Source organism: Tetrao urogallus (genome assembly GCF_951394365.1).
Source record: "Tetrao urogallus genome assembly, chromosome: 3".
In the NCBI taxonomy this organism is placed as follows: domain Eukaryota; kingdom Metazoa; phylum Chordata; class Aves; order Galliformes; family Phasianidae; genus Tetrao; species Tetrao urogallus.
Window position 1 is genome coordinate 19,250,653 of NC_136815.1, and position 14,500 is coordinate 19,265,152.

At 37.8% G+C, this 14,500-nt stretch overlaps 1 protein-coding gene across 9 annotated transcripts in view; it reads right to left on the minus strand.

The window, feature by feature from the left end:
- The window catches only part of RIMS2 (regulating synaptic membrane exocytosis 2), a gene marked incomplete at both ends in the record, with an annotated part of 434,834 nt that overhangs the window by 316,706 nt on the left and 103,628 nt on the right, over positions 1-14,500 (minus strand). For all 9 annotated transcript variants that reach the window (XM_079533467.1, XM_079533463.1, XM_079533461.1 and 6 more), the window contains one exon: positions 633-943. In XM_079533467.1, the coding sequence (XP_079389593.1) occupies positions 633-943 (311 nt within the window). The remainder of the gene's footprint in view (positions 1-632; positions 944-14,500) is intronic.

The following is a 14,500-nucleotide window of genomic DNA, read 5'->3' on the forward strand; positions in this document are numbered from 1 at the left end:
GTAAAGTGCAGTTGCAGAGCTTGAGAGCCTCAGAGTGACTTTTCGCATAATCGCATTAAGAAAGAGGGAAGGAAATTCTATCTCCATCTCCTGGCAAGTTTGGGTCCCAATACATCAGTGTTAAAAGAGCCATAGTTTCAACCACTGCTGAGTAACACTAAGATAAACAAGCGAAAAAAAACACCTTAGTCTAATGACAAGAACTCAACAAGAAATTGAGGAACCATGAAAAGACTCAAATCATCACACAAAGTTCTCACCATCATCTACTAACATGCTTTGCTGAGCCTTGCTTTAGATTACAAACATTCTGTTACCAAGTGAGCAGCCAAAAACACTCAGGTACAGCACCACCTCTATGATTCAACAAATCTCCAAGCACATGGACAAGTTCTGTCACACTGCAACTGTTATTTTCCATGAATTCTTCTTATGAGTGAAGAACACACATTGTCTGTGACCATTTGAACACAGTAAGCGGCTCCTCAGCTGCTTCTTGTGAGGGTTGTTTCAATAAACCCCTTGTCTATTTTATAGTATACAGGATAAGATAAAGCTCAAAAAGAAAAAAACTAAATTTGTAGCATAAATTCAACAGATCTTTTCAGTGTAAGTATTAAATACTTTCTTACCTGTCTGATGTTGTGTCACTTGTTATTTGATGCTTTGCTCCAGAACCATTCTTAATCGAGTCTTGCCTGGTGAGTCCTTGAGATCTGTTTTTGTCCAAAACTTGTGTGGATATGTCACCTGGGGGTCCTTGGTACTGCAAATGCTCTTGGAGCTTTGCTTTTTTCTCTTGAGGTGCCTCCTCGTTCCGCAGACCTCTAATACCTTCTTGGTCAGGCTTCTGTGGTGCGTTTGATCCACTGTTATAGAACCAGGCTCCTGATTTTGTGAGGATTTCTTGTTGTTTTCGGCACAAGTTACATACCCACATTACCTGTTCAGACATATTTAAATGGAAAATCTGGTTAGTTTGCAAACAGTGTAGAAAAATTTTCTTCAAACTTACATCAACAGATTAGTGTCATTTCCAAAGGTATAAATAATCCTTTTCTAACTTTATTATAATTACAATAGCTTATCTACAGCACAATGTCCGTACAATGTTTGAAGAAATTGTTTTAAATATACATATAAACATACAAAAAAAAAAACCTTTTATACTATCTTTGCTTTGTTGTTACAATGCAAGAGAATGCCAGAGAACGAGACATATATAAAAAAAGCATCTACCCACTGGCATTTCAATGGCAGTAAATGTGAAATTTGAAAATAAAGTCTAACGTTTGAAGATAGCAGAAAAAAAGGAAGGGATAAAAAATTCATTACACACTTTTCTTATTTATTAAGCTACTTTCTTATTAACTCAGAGTAAAACACTTTGGAATAAATCCTCTGCTTGTTTGTAACAAGTAATTTTTTAATCCTCCAAATGTTCTGCTGCAGTCTGCTTTTTATATTTATATGAATCAGCTGATTTCAAGATTGACTTTATTTTCTAAGCTATCGTAAATTAAAACAATTTTATAAATAAAATAACACAGTATATACAGTGCTGGGTCTCTCCATAGCTAAGAATTAGCTTCCACTGTACGCTTTAAGTTATTAAAATGATTCTAACGACCTAGTTGTGAGACAGTAATGAGATTTTTAATATTCTAAAATTCATTTGCAGTGCTCACCTTAGACACATGACAGTGCATATAACTGACAATGCCAATTACTTTTTAAGTCAGTTTCACATTTAATTCTTACATTACAATAAAATATAACACGATGCAATGAATAAAATGTAATAGGCAACTTATTAATTTAATGGCATATTGAGATTGGTTATGATACTATCTTAAAGTTTTGATTATATATACGTATATTAATTCACCTCATTTTTAGAATCACAGAATCATTTGTGTTGGAAGGGACTTTTAAAGGTCATTTGTCGAACATCCCTGCAGTGAGATCAGGTTGCTCAGAGCCTGGTCCAGCCAGATCTTGAATGTCTGATAGTGGAGGTTGCCACAACCTTGGTGTAAGACCTTGCCCTTAGCTCTGTTGAACCTCATGAGGTTCACCTAAGTCCACTGCTCAAGCCTGTCCAGGTTGCTCTGGATGGCACCCTGTACCTCAAGCACACTGACTACACCACACAGCCTGGTGTCATCTACAAGCTTGCTGAGGATGCACTCAATCCCACTGTTGATTTCACTGATAAAGATAAGAAAGAGCCTAAGTCCCAGTACAGACCCCTCAGGGACATCACTCATCACTGATCTCCATCCAGACATGGAGCCATTGATCACTTTAGCACTTCACTCCTTAATTTCCATTTTTCTTTATTCTTGACTCTTCTTTATTTATTTTTTGTCTTACTTTTACTACATATTCCTTCAATGTCTACACTCAGCTCTCAATGTAGTTATCATTTCTCCAGTTCTAAGCCAATACTGAACTGTTTCTTTTTCAAATGCTCACAAAAGGACTTTCAGTGGCTTAATTTAATGCTCTTCATTATTCTTTTAAATGCTAGATGGTTGAATTACATTGAAAATTTAGTTTCTGCTCCATAATACATTTGGTTCTGCCCACCACAAAAGGGTTCAGAATCTGTAAGCTGTATCTTACTTTCATTCTCCAGTAAGTTAATTAATAGAAAATTTGGGCCATGCTGTCTTGTCAAGACTCATCAAAAATGTTTTTGGTGAGAGCTCTTACTCAAATTCACTGATTTCCTCATCCCAATCTGCTATGCTAGGAGCAGTGTACTTGCCAGTGTAATGGTGGCAATATGCCCCATCCTGGCAAGTATCTCTCTTTTATAGCTCTGATACTCCACTTTTGAGAATTCAAGTCAGCTTATTTCAATGAAGCAGAACAAGTTATCTAAGCACTGACAGGGTAAAAAAATCAAGGCTCCCTGAGCAGCTGGTTGTCTGAAGCGGTCTAGATTTGCCTTGAAGGTCAATACCATGCATGCTTCAGGCCTGGCCATCAGTCAAATACAATGTCAGAGCAGGTCTATTTTATTGTGAATTGCTAATTAGGAAGACGACAAAATCTCCAAAGTTAATCTTCCACACTGAAGACAGAAGTATTTTTGCCCTCTTTAATAAGTTACAAGTAAAAGCCTTTAGCATTTATGCATGTTTTTCTCACTGTTGAAATAAGCTGTAAAATTTCCATCTATGTACTAGTGTAATGAAAGGACCTGATCCAAAAGTATAAAAATATATTACAACTTCAATCACTACCGGTCAAAATCCCCCCAAAATTTTATTAATTTCCTTCTATTAGTAGATACTGAAATGTTACAAAAACTAAACACCACAGTCTAAACACTTAAGCAACCACGTCCTCATTTGTCAGACACATTTTCTCCCAGGACAACACACTCTGAGATGACCAGTATTATCATCCTGTACTCAACAAAATGATAGGTCTTTCTGAATGAACAGAATTTAATATTTCTTCTTCTGAAAGAAGAATCACAAGAGTCCTTCTGATCTTCCCTAGGACACACAAAATGTAGTGACCCGCTCCAATATAAATCTCAGCTGCTACCAATCTGGGTAGCTGATGATGTATATCAGAGCAGAGCAATGCAATTGCTGGGGCCATGAGACCGGCATGAAACAAGCAAATGTTTTATGAGAAAAGTTCAAACAAGCCCAGGCTATGTAAAAGCTATTGCCTATCTTGGTTGTACATGTCATTATTGCAGGTAACTTTGTTGAAGATATCTGATACTTTAATGTTCATCTTTAAAGCCTGGAAGCTATTTTTCACTGATTGTCAGTGGCACTTTATGAAAGACACTATGTTATATGCCAGCCCTACTGAAGTCAAACTGGTTCTTGCTATTTCCACCATTCAATATTTCTTAGGGAATACTGAAGTAATTTGGTCAGACCTACAGGAAATAACAGGAGCACTTAAACTGAAAGCACTTCATGAAACATAATGAACATTTTCAAAAATGAAACTTTACTTAAGGCATTCATATCGGGAAAAAAAAAATAAATATAACATTGCTTTATTTGGAAAAGACCTCTAAGATCATCTAGTCCAACTGTCCATCTACCACCAGTATTGCCCACTAGACCATGTCCCCGAGTAATACATCTAGCCTTTCCTTAAACACCTCCAGGGATGGTGACTCCACCACCTCCCTGAACAGCCTGTGTCAATGCCTAATCCACTTCTTCCCAAGCCAGCTGTAGGCAGAGATGTCCCCTGCCCCAGTCTACCCAACACATCTCCGCAACATTGCATTCTGCTGCTTGGCTTGCACTAATGACCTCTCTGAAGCCCTCTGGTGCAGAGTGGTGTCTCTTGTTGCACAATGGGCCTGGGCTGTTTTGGGAGCCTGCTCCCACTCTGGACCTGATGAGACAACTCTCTTCTGCACTTCTCTGGGATGGTGCTGCAGCTACATGCAGAGCAGGGTGTGCTGCTGGATGCACACAGCCACAAAGCTTACTCTGATCCTGCTGCTTTATGATGCTAAGCTTTCTCACTTGCTTCTCACTCTTCTGCACACTGATGCACACTTCTGTGCTGTTGACCCAGGCAGATACAGTTTTAGCTTCAAATAATTACAAAGAACAAGCAAAATGGCAATCGTCAAGCTCAGAAATGTATGTATTGTCAATGCGCACTATGAAATTTCAATTCTGCACCACTGGCAACAAACTTCTCCATTCTATCCGAGAGCGTAGGAGTATTTCCGCCATGTAAGGAACACCAGTAATTTACAGGGCAGGCCTCTCAACTATGTCAGTAGGAGCAGAGAGAACCAGGTGGCACCTGCTGTGTGGGAATTCTCCTTCCGCCAGCAGGACTCACTGAGGCAGCTGCCCCACAGCAGCTCCCAGGCCTGCAGTGACATCTTGCCCTGAACAAGGCCCAGAAGGAGTTTTGTGTGGCTGGGCCAGACACGCACCAAGAAAGGAAACTCCATGAGTGGATCTTGTGCTAAAGCTCACATTTTGACAGTTCTGCAAGGGAGAACCACAAAAGCCTTACCTCTGAAACAGCAATTTAAAAAAGGTTAATCCTTTCCTCACAAACTTTGCATGCTGAAGCAGGCACACTGCCTGCTACACCCATTTCCAGTACTCCACCACCACTCTGAAGAACTCAGAAGTCTAAATCACAAACACTTTTTGTGCACAAGCATCATCTTGTTCTGCACAAGTTGCATCTTAGAGCCTCAATCCTCAATGCCAGAACAGGTCCAATTTTAAAAGGAAAACATGGAGCAAAGTGTGCTCTTCAACAGCTCTGACAGACAGACATTAAGTAACACTTTAGAGACTGAAGTGCCTGCAATGCTGACACACATTTCAATACGAAAGGCTGACCCACCACCTAGTGCCTGGGATAAGAATTGCTGAAGCTTTTTTCAAATACATTTCTCCTGGTGCAAAAATAATCACACAAAATATATCTATCCTGACATTTTCACATTAACTCTTAATATTTTTTTTTCATACAAATATCTCTTCTTAGATACAAAACTTTCTTTTTGAGAAGACATATTCCAAGTTTGGATTCGACAGATTTATTTCAAATCTTCCAGCTGCTTTCAGTTCACAAAGATTATTCTATACAGAGAAGGAACAAATTCTGTTGCTTTTTTTTTTTATTTCTTGACCACAAGATTATTCTATAACATGCTCTAATTTCTACCAACACCATTGAAAAGCTTTCATTATATAATACTAGTGCTGTTTATTTATTCTGAAAGTACACAAAAGCAAACTCTGCAATAGACAAATAATCAGCCACTGCACATCTACGTAGCAAACATAATTAAGGCAAGAAAAATCACTCCTTTCTATTGTCCTAAATAAAGCCATTATATATTTGTTCATTAGTTGAAACTTTTCATAACCTATTATATAAATTCATTTAAATGGAAAATAAATTTATGAAGAAATTAAATCTGAAGACATTTTAAATGAAATTTTGTGTAATAAAAATGATACAGTACCACAGTAATTTTAATAGTATCTAATAAATTATGTGAAAAGACAGCTACCTCACAAAATACTCACTATTCCTCATATAATTAAACTACAGATGGCCCAACGCTAATTTCTGAGAATAAAACGTGAGACTCACTATATTTAAAATTAGATTAAAAGACACTGTGTATTTGATTACTCATTAACCTGAGTACGATAGTTTAGATACTACAATTTAAGAAACAATTACCCTAAATTCTCATTAGTCTTAAGAACAGTACTTTGAATTACAGGTGTGCAGAGGAGGTGCAAGTAAGGATTATAAAGCTTATAGAGAACAGTAAAGTTTGTCATTACAGTACTACCAGCTTTCAGCATTCATTTCCTTGCCACAAGCAGCAATGCATTAGTGCAATATTAACTGCTATGCTTGTTGCCAGAGATTCTCAGAAAGCTTCTTTTACAATCATAGAATCACAGAATCCTTAGAGTTGGAAGGCACTGTTAAAAATCATCTAGTCCAACTCCCCTGCAGTGAACAGAGACATCCACCAGCTAGATCAGGTTGCCCAGGACCTGATCCAGTCTCTCTTTGACAGTCTTCATGGATGTGGCATCCACTACATATCTGGCAACCTGTTCCTGTGCTTCACCATCCACTGTGTAAGACTTCTTCACTATTTCTAATCTAAATCTACCTTCTCTGAGCTTGAAGCCATTTCCCCTTGTTCTATCACAACACACCCTGCTAAAGAATCTGTCCTTTTCTCTCCTGTAGCTTCCCTTTAGATACTGAAAACCTTGCAGCCTTCTCTTCTTCTGGCCAAACATCCCCAGCTATTTTAGCCTGTCCTTGTAGGTGAGCTGTTCATCCTTTGAGTTTCCATCACTTTGTTTAAATATATATATATATATATATATATATATAATTATTATGTGTACAATTCCTTAAACATTCTCCAAGGTAGCAAGATCACAGCATTGAAAGGAGTGGGGAAGAAAACTGAAGAAAATTCTTTGTTTGGGCCCAGCATCAAGCAACTAATTACGTTTAATAATATACTAAAGTTAACTCATTTTTTTTAACAGTCTGTCATATATACCAAGTAACTCGATCACATTATGGCGGAGTGCAATATTTTCAATGTTTGAAGCCGTCCTGTACCAAAGAAGTTTTTTTGAGGAAGAAACACTTCACTTACTCCATTAGTCACCGCTTTGATTTGGAATAGACACTGCTGAATCAGTGCTGGCACTTGGCAACATGAGCCAGCCCCCTCTGTAAAATCACTGAAGTTGCAATTACACAGCAAATGCATGCGTCTTTTGCTAATAATGTGGCCTTACTATAAGATACACTGGTATCTTCCTTACTTCTTATCCCAAGTTCTGCTGAACTTTCTCCATTCTGTATGTTTAACATATAATATTAAGTGTTTCCTAAGAACTGTTAGTCTAATCAGTGGTGTCTTCATTCTGTGGCTGCAATTGTCCTGATCAGAAATAAAACTTTTTATTATTCTTCATGATATTTTGAGTTCAAAGTTCTTTTAACTAGAACAGAAGATTTCTGTTAGCTAAAATATTAAATCCTATCTATTTGGTTCTGTACACTACTAAAAATGCCTCATGTTTGCTCTAAAACACAACAACTCATGTTTTTCGCAGCCTGAAATCTTGATTCTCTCTTACAGCTAAGACTACTGATACACGTTATATTCTTTTCTACGAGGTGTTTCCTTAAAAGTTTTTAATTTCACAGAATCAAAGAACTGCAGGTGTTGGAATGGACCACATGAGATCACTGAGTCCAACCTCTCTGCTACAGCAGGCTCCCTACAGTAGGTTGCACAGGTAGGCATCCAGACAAGTGTTGAGTATCTCCACAGAAGGAGACTCCACCACCTCTCTGTGCAACCTGTTCCAGCACATTTACCATAAAGTTCTTCTGCATGTTGGTATGGAACTTCACATGTTTTTCAGCCATTACTCGTTGTCCTATCACTAAGCACCACTAAGAAGAATCTGGTCTCATCCGTTTCCCTCCCACCTCCCTTTAGATACTTATAAATGTTTATTAGATTCACTCTCAGTCTTCTTTTCCCCAGGCTGAACAGACCTAGATTACTCAGCCTTTCCTCACACGGGAGATGTTCCAGGTCCTTTATCATCTTTGTTGCCCTCTGCTGGACTCTTTCTATAACATCCCCATCTTTTTTAAACTGGGGAGCCCAGAACTGGAGATAGTATTCTAAATGTGGCCCCACCAGGGCAGAGCAGAGGGAGAGGATGACCTCTCTCAAGACTCCAGCCACGTTCTTTTTAGCACATCCCAGGATACTGGCCTCCTTTGCCACCAGGGCACACTGCTGGCTCATTGTTGACCTGCTGTCCATCAGGATCTCCAGGTCCTTCTCTGCAGAGCTCCTCTCCAGCAGGTCAGCCCTAACCTGTACTGATGGACGTGATTATTCCTCCCCAGGTGCAAGACTCTAAATTTCCTCTTGTTAAACCTCATCAGACTCTTCCCTGCCCTACTCTCCAGCCCGTCCAGGTCTTGTTGAATGGTAGCACAGGCTTCTGAATATTTTACTATTATTTTTATTTAAGCAATTGCTTACAACTGTGCAAGACTTAAAATACGTACTATCAACAGCCAGCACTCAAACTTCTGTAAATCATAGGGGCTTTCATAGTAAGTGGAGGATTTAGGGCTCATCTCTACGGACATTCTACTAGTGGTTCAAGTTAAGATGACAGATCCACCTTTTTTAGTTAGTGAAATTTTTAAATTTGTTGTTTTGAAGAAGATCATATCTAATGCATGCTCATTCACTGTGAACAGCAGGGTGTAGATACATTTTAACAAAGCAAAAACATTTCAATTTCATTACACTGTTGTGACCATACAAACAAGTCATCATCATGTAAAGATGTGGACTTCACATGATCACATTCTACGTTTTTTTCAAGTAAACCTTTTTAGCTTTTCCTCTGTTTTCCTTCCATGCATAATGTCTTCTGTAAAACTTAAAAACTGCATTTCTTCTTTTCCAGTATCAATCCTACTTTGACCAGCAGGTTGGACTAGATGACTCACAAGGTCCCTTCCAAACTGAATGATTCTATTGCCCCTTCCAACAGGTTTTTTCTAACTCTCTTCCTACACAAAAGTTAATCCCAGGTAACTGCTTTAAGAGAATTGATTTGACTGTAACAGAAAACAAAAACTCCCTGTAGTCAGTATGTTTCTGTGAAATTTTCCTTAAGGACTTTTTTGTTTTTATTTGATTTATTCAATTTTATTGCTTCCCTTTCAAAGCAAAATGAATCTGTAAGATTTCATATTCTCTACAAATAAATTAATAAATAACATTACTGACAATGAATAGTAGCTTCATCTGTTACTGTACTGTAGAAAACAGAGGTTATATCTTACCATATATCTATTCAGCTATACATAGGATGCCTTCATCCTATGCATAAACATCATTTCCTTCCATGAAATGAATGCATTTATTCCATATAGTATTTTACAAGAACCAAGATAATCCATGAGTTTGTGCCTATTATAAAACAGTTAAGAAAAAACCTTTGTTTTTCCAACATTTTGATGCACCACTAGTCTGTGCTATGGTACTGTTTTTCACTTTCAAGTGAGTAATAAAGTTAAAATCGGTATGGCCAACTTCAGTTTTTATTGGCCCTATATCCACGATGATGTATGTTGCTATTAACATTTGCCTCATGGACACACATCCCCCAGAAATGCATTAAATACCTTCACGGATTTCAATGCTACTTAAAGGTGGAAAAGTTTACAATGCAAGACCAATATATTTACCTGTATTTTAAAGGATACCTGTATCTGCACACACAAATGTTATATACTTAAAGGAAGATTGAACTACACATTCAATCATGAGTCTGTAGTGAATTCGTGAATATATTACATATAAAAAGTTATAATAGTAGCCAACAGCTGAGTCAGCATGAAGTAGGCATATGGCTTATGTGTGCCTTTGAAAACAATTATTGTTATAAATTTCCTTTTGACCAAGAGTACAGTCAGTGAATCGGACACTGACTAGGAAAACAAATTACTTATGTTCAAAAAATGTAACAAACCCTTTCAAGTGTAGGGTAGGACTAGAAATTGTTTCTTCGAACACTAATTTAGGTGAGTTGATGTAAGTCAAAAATATTTCATAACTAGTCTCTCTCTTCCTAAAGTATGCTACATAAAAATAAGCAGCTCACATATAAAATAACTGATACTATTCAAGATCTGAAAAGGCTTTAATCTGCCTTCTTCATTTTGCTATAGACACTCTCAAGACTGAAGCATTTCTAATCAACTTCAATGGAAATACGCACATAATTCCAGCACAGAGCTATATAGACAACTACTTCAAAGCTTCCAGCTAGGAAATGGCTAATGTGAAACAAGGTGTGACTAGGACATTAAGACACACTACACACCAGAGAGTGTCATGTCCCAGCAAACACAGCTGCACTGCTTCCAAAACTGTGTTTGTAAGCCCACACATTACACCATTAGGGCCACGAGTGTAGCGGATTTTTTACACAAAATAAATCTGCTGTAATTGAACAGAATTTATAAGGTATTTCCACAACTCTTTCTTTAGTTTTTATGATAACTTGCATAATTACATAACATATCAAGAATGTACAGCTGACCAAGCTACGCTTTTACTAAGTGTAAAGATTTGTTACATCCTTAAGAAAGCAAGAAAACTGAGCATACATTTGCTGTCACTCTTCTCAGCTACAGTTTAAGCTCATTTAATAAGAATACTGGATTGAAAGGGACCTTGCACATTGATTCAACTTGCCAGCTGCTTGAGGCAGCTTTACAATTTAATAAAGTTCCATCTTAAAATTAACTAGAAATAACGAGGCCAAAATCTGTCAAAATGCTTTTCCAAGCCCTATAGCTATAATGGAAAGAACGTCTTTTAATTTCGTGTTCATTTATTTCAAGCTAGTTTATCACTATTTATTCTTATGCCACTGTTGTCATTTAGTTTAAATAGCTCCTTTGTCTTTTGTGTGTTTCTTTTCTGGTATTTTTGAAGAGACAAATCACATCCCCTTTCTGCTTTTATTTTGAAGGATCAAAAAGATATAGCTCTTTCAGGCTATGCCTCTTCTAGCAAAACAGAGCCAGGTCACAGGGCCAGGCGCTGATTAGATCTTATGTATCCTGGCACCACTCAGCTTTTACTAACCAGCATCTCCCAGACAGTGCCAGCACACAATGCAAGGAAACAGCATGGAGCAAGAAGTGTTCCCAGTAAGCAGCTTGGATACAGGTACCCTGCTATGGAAAACAGATTTCAGGAGTCTCAAGCAGGACTGGGTCCACACAAGAGTCCCTGGCCCATATTTCTGCGGTTTTAGCATTGAGTCACACACATTCATTCTCACAGTCATCCCAACAGTCCTACTCTGTGCATACAGGCATGAAGAGCACTGTGTGCTTTTACAACATCCTAGACTGTTTTCTGTGTGAAAACATACTGTTTTCAATGATTTACAACAAGGGACTTTCCTTTCAGAGTAGAAATTAAATTCCTGATTTACACTTAGCGCTAAGTCATCTCACTGATTTTTCCTTATGGAGTTTGCAAGATCATCCAGTTCTTCATTATATATCCTACCCTTTTCCTCATATGTACAGGTAGTTATGCAAATTTGTGTCACTGATGTATTTAATTACTGCCTCCTTTTTCTCTGTGTCAAGAACACTGGTGAAAATATTAAACACCATCACCAATAATAAAGCTTAAGAAACTAAAGAGCTGCATATCGTTTTTCCCTCTGTATCACTATTCAGTTAAACCTCATTCTTTCAGTTTACCAGTAAATTCTAGGTGGCACCGTATCATCTAATTGTCTGTAAAGCAGATCCAGATAACTGCTATATGCTAATATAGGCACATCCATCTGCAACACACAGCTGCACACAGCCGCCCGTGCCCCATCATGGCAGCAGCTCTTCCCATGGAGCAGCCCAGCCCAGTCGTGGGCACACTCCCATCACTGGACAATAACCAAGCAGAACTGCCCGCGCTGAAAGCAAGGCGCGGGGAAGGCTCAGTGCAGTGCTGACTTCAGTTCTCATGCCTGCCACACACACTCAATCAAATCAAAATCCACGCGTATTACACCTTACACTCCCTTGTGCCCCTTGATTAGTAACACACAGCTATTGCTTATACAGTATTTCAACCTACCTCACGTCATTTTGATAACTGGCTAAACACGCTCCTGTGAACAGCAAAAAATACACAGCCTTGATTTCCATAAAGGAAATTGAGTGTGAGTTCCAAGATTGTAAAAAAATAAATAAATAAATAAATAAATAAAATCAATCTTTGGTATATTTGAAACTCCATCTCCAGTTGACATAAATACACTGCCTGCAAATTTTCAAATGGACTGTAAAGAGCTGCAATCAGATATTCAACTCAAAAATTTGATCATGGCTCTTTACCAGATTTTTGCAAGACTTCTCTTACCAGAAAAAAATGCCCCTTGCTTCACTTCTTATTCCTGTCATCGCTTTTTGGCAGTATGTACATTTGTGAACAACTATTTTCAAGGATGAAGCACTGGGAGAGTAAAATTTCATCAAAAATCTCTGATGAAAACCCTGAAAACTCATTAAGAATTGCAACCATTGCTGCTGAACCAGACTGATACATTAGTTTCACAAAAATAAGGTCAAATATTCCTCCATTATGTTTTAGTTGCTTTCTTTTTTATGCTTTAATTAAAAAAAGGTTTTGTTATTAACAGACAATAACTATAGTATATATCTTATATGTGGCCCAAGACAATTCCTCTTCACTCAGTGCAGCTTAGGTAAGTCAACAGGTTGGATACCAACATGCTAGTACCTACTCATCTCTGCACATAAACCTGAATTCCTTGAACTCTTCAGTCCAACTGCTTTTTGCCTATTTCTTTGATTAGTTCCTCAGAAAATAATTCACTGTGTGTTGTTAGAGCAACTGTTGCTAATGCATTAAAACTTTGTGATGGAGGAAAGAGAGTTAAATTTTTGGTAGAAAAATAAAAATAGGCAGCAATGGCTTGAAAAAGGCAATACAGTAGACATGATAACCAGTTTTCCACCAATGTATGGCAAAGTTATTAATGCTAACACAGTATCACACAAACCCAAGATGTCTGAAAATAATGTTCTCTTACTCTTCTTAAGAACAGATATTATAACTTTGGCTTGGTTTTCTTAAAAGCTTTTGTATTAATTTAGGCAAAGCATGTACTGTGTTCCACCAGATTTGGCATGTAATAGAAATTATCCAAGTGGCAGTCCTACACTGTTTTATTTCACAAAGATTCTTACACTCAAAGGCACTGGTAAAACTGTTCAAATATCTTACAGCAATTTGACTTTCATTACCTGAAAGTCTCAATTAGATATTATTTATGTGGCTTTTTGAACAAAGTTCTGTACTTGCATAGCAGCTTCATTAAGAAAGCAATTGACAAAAATACTGAATGATCCTACAGCACAGAGGTGTTGACCATACTCATCAGTTAATATCCATAGGCTGAAGATGATTAGCACAAATTGTTTGCAAGTTATTTCCTACTGCAAGACATAGCATCCACAAGTAGCTGAGAAGGGTGAAAATGTGACAGGAACACAAAGCCTGTGGTCTGTATAAATATGTCACTGAGTTGAAGTCAACAAAACTGAAGCATTTACTTCCCCTAAGCCATTACTCACTACTGAAATTATCTGATAAAAATGGAAGTCCCAAGTAGAATGAAAAGTAATAGAATGGTAAAGGCAAAACTGAAAGGAAACCTATCCCACAGTTAGTGCTGTACTGAACCCCACACTGACATTCCCCAGTTTAATGTAAGCTTGCTGCCTAGACTTTGACAGCAATGTAGTCACAACAGCACAGATCTCAGAAACCTACAGTGAGTTCCTCATTAAGACAGATCGTAAGAATTCAAGATGTAGACATGTTTACGTGAGATGCAGCTACGATTAACACTAACAGGAGGTTAAGGTAGTTAGGTGAAAGTTTTCCTTTTGCTGATAGTATTAATCAGTAGAATTTGAAAATATGTTACTAGGAAGATATTCTACTTTCTCTAAAGTAAGTACTGCTTCGCATTTGACTCAAATAATTGTATCTAGAGTTTAATGATCACTTCCTGCTTAACTTCCCACTGGTTGTTAAGTTGGTAAATCTCTTCACATACACAGTCTATGTATGCAAAGTGCTTAAATTAGAGCTGACAGTATAAAACATAATGCAAAGGCTCATATTTATGCCCTTCAAAACTCAAAGCACAAGGATTCAAACAAGTGAGAACGGGAAAGCCAAGAAGAATACCAATAACTGAATGGGTTAGGAAAAATTTCTTCTCTGATAGAGTGGTCAGGCACTGGAATGCGCTGTCTTAGGAGGGGAGGTGGTGAAGGTCACCCTCCCCAAGGTGTTCAAGAAATGTTGTAC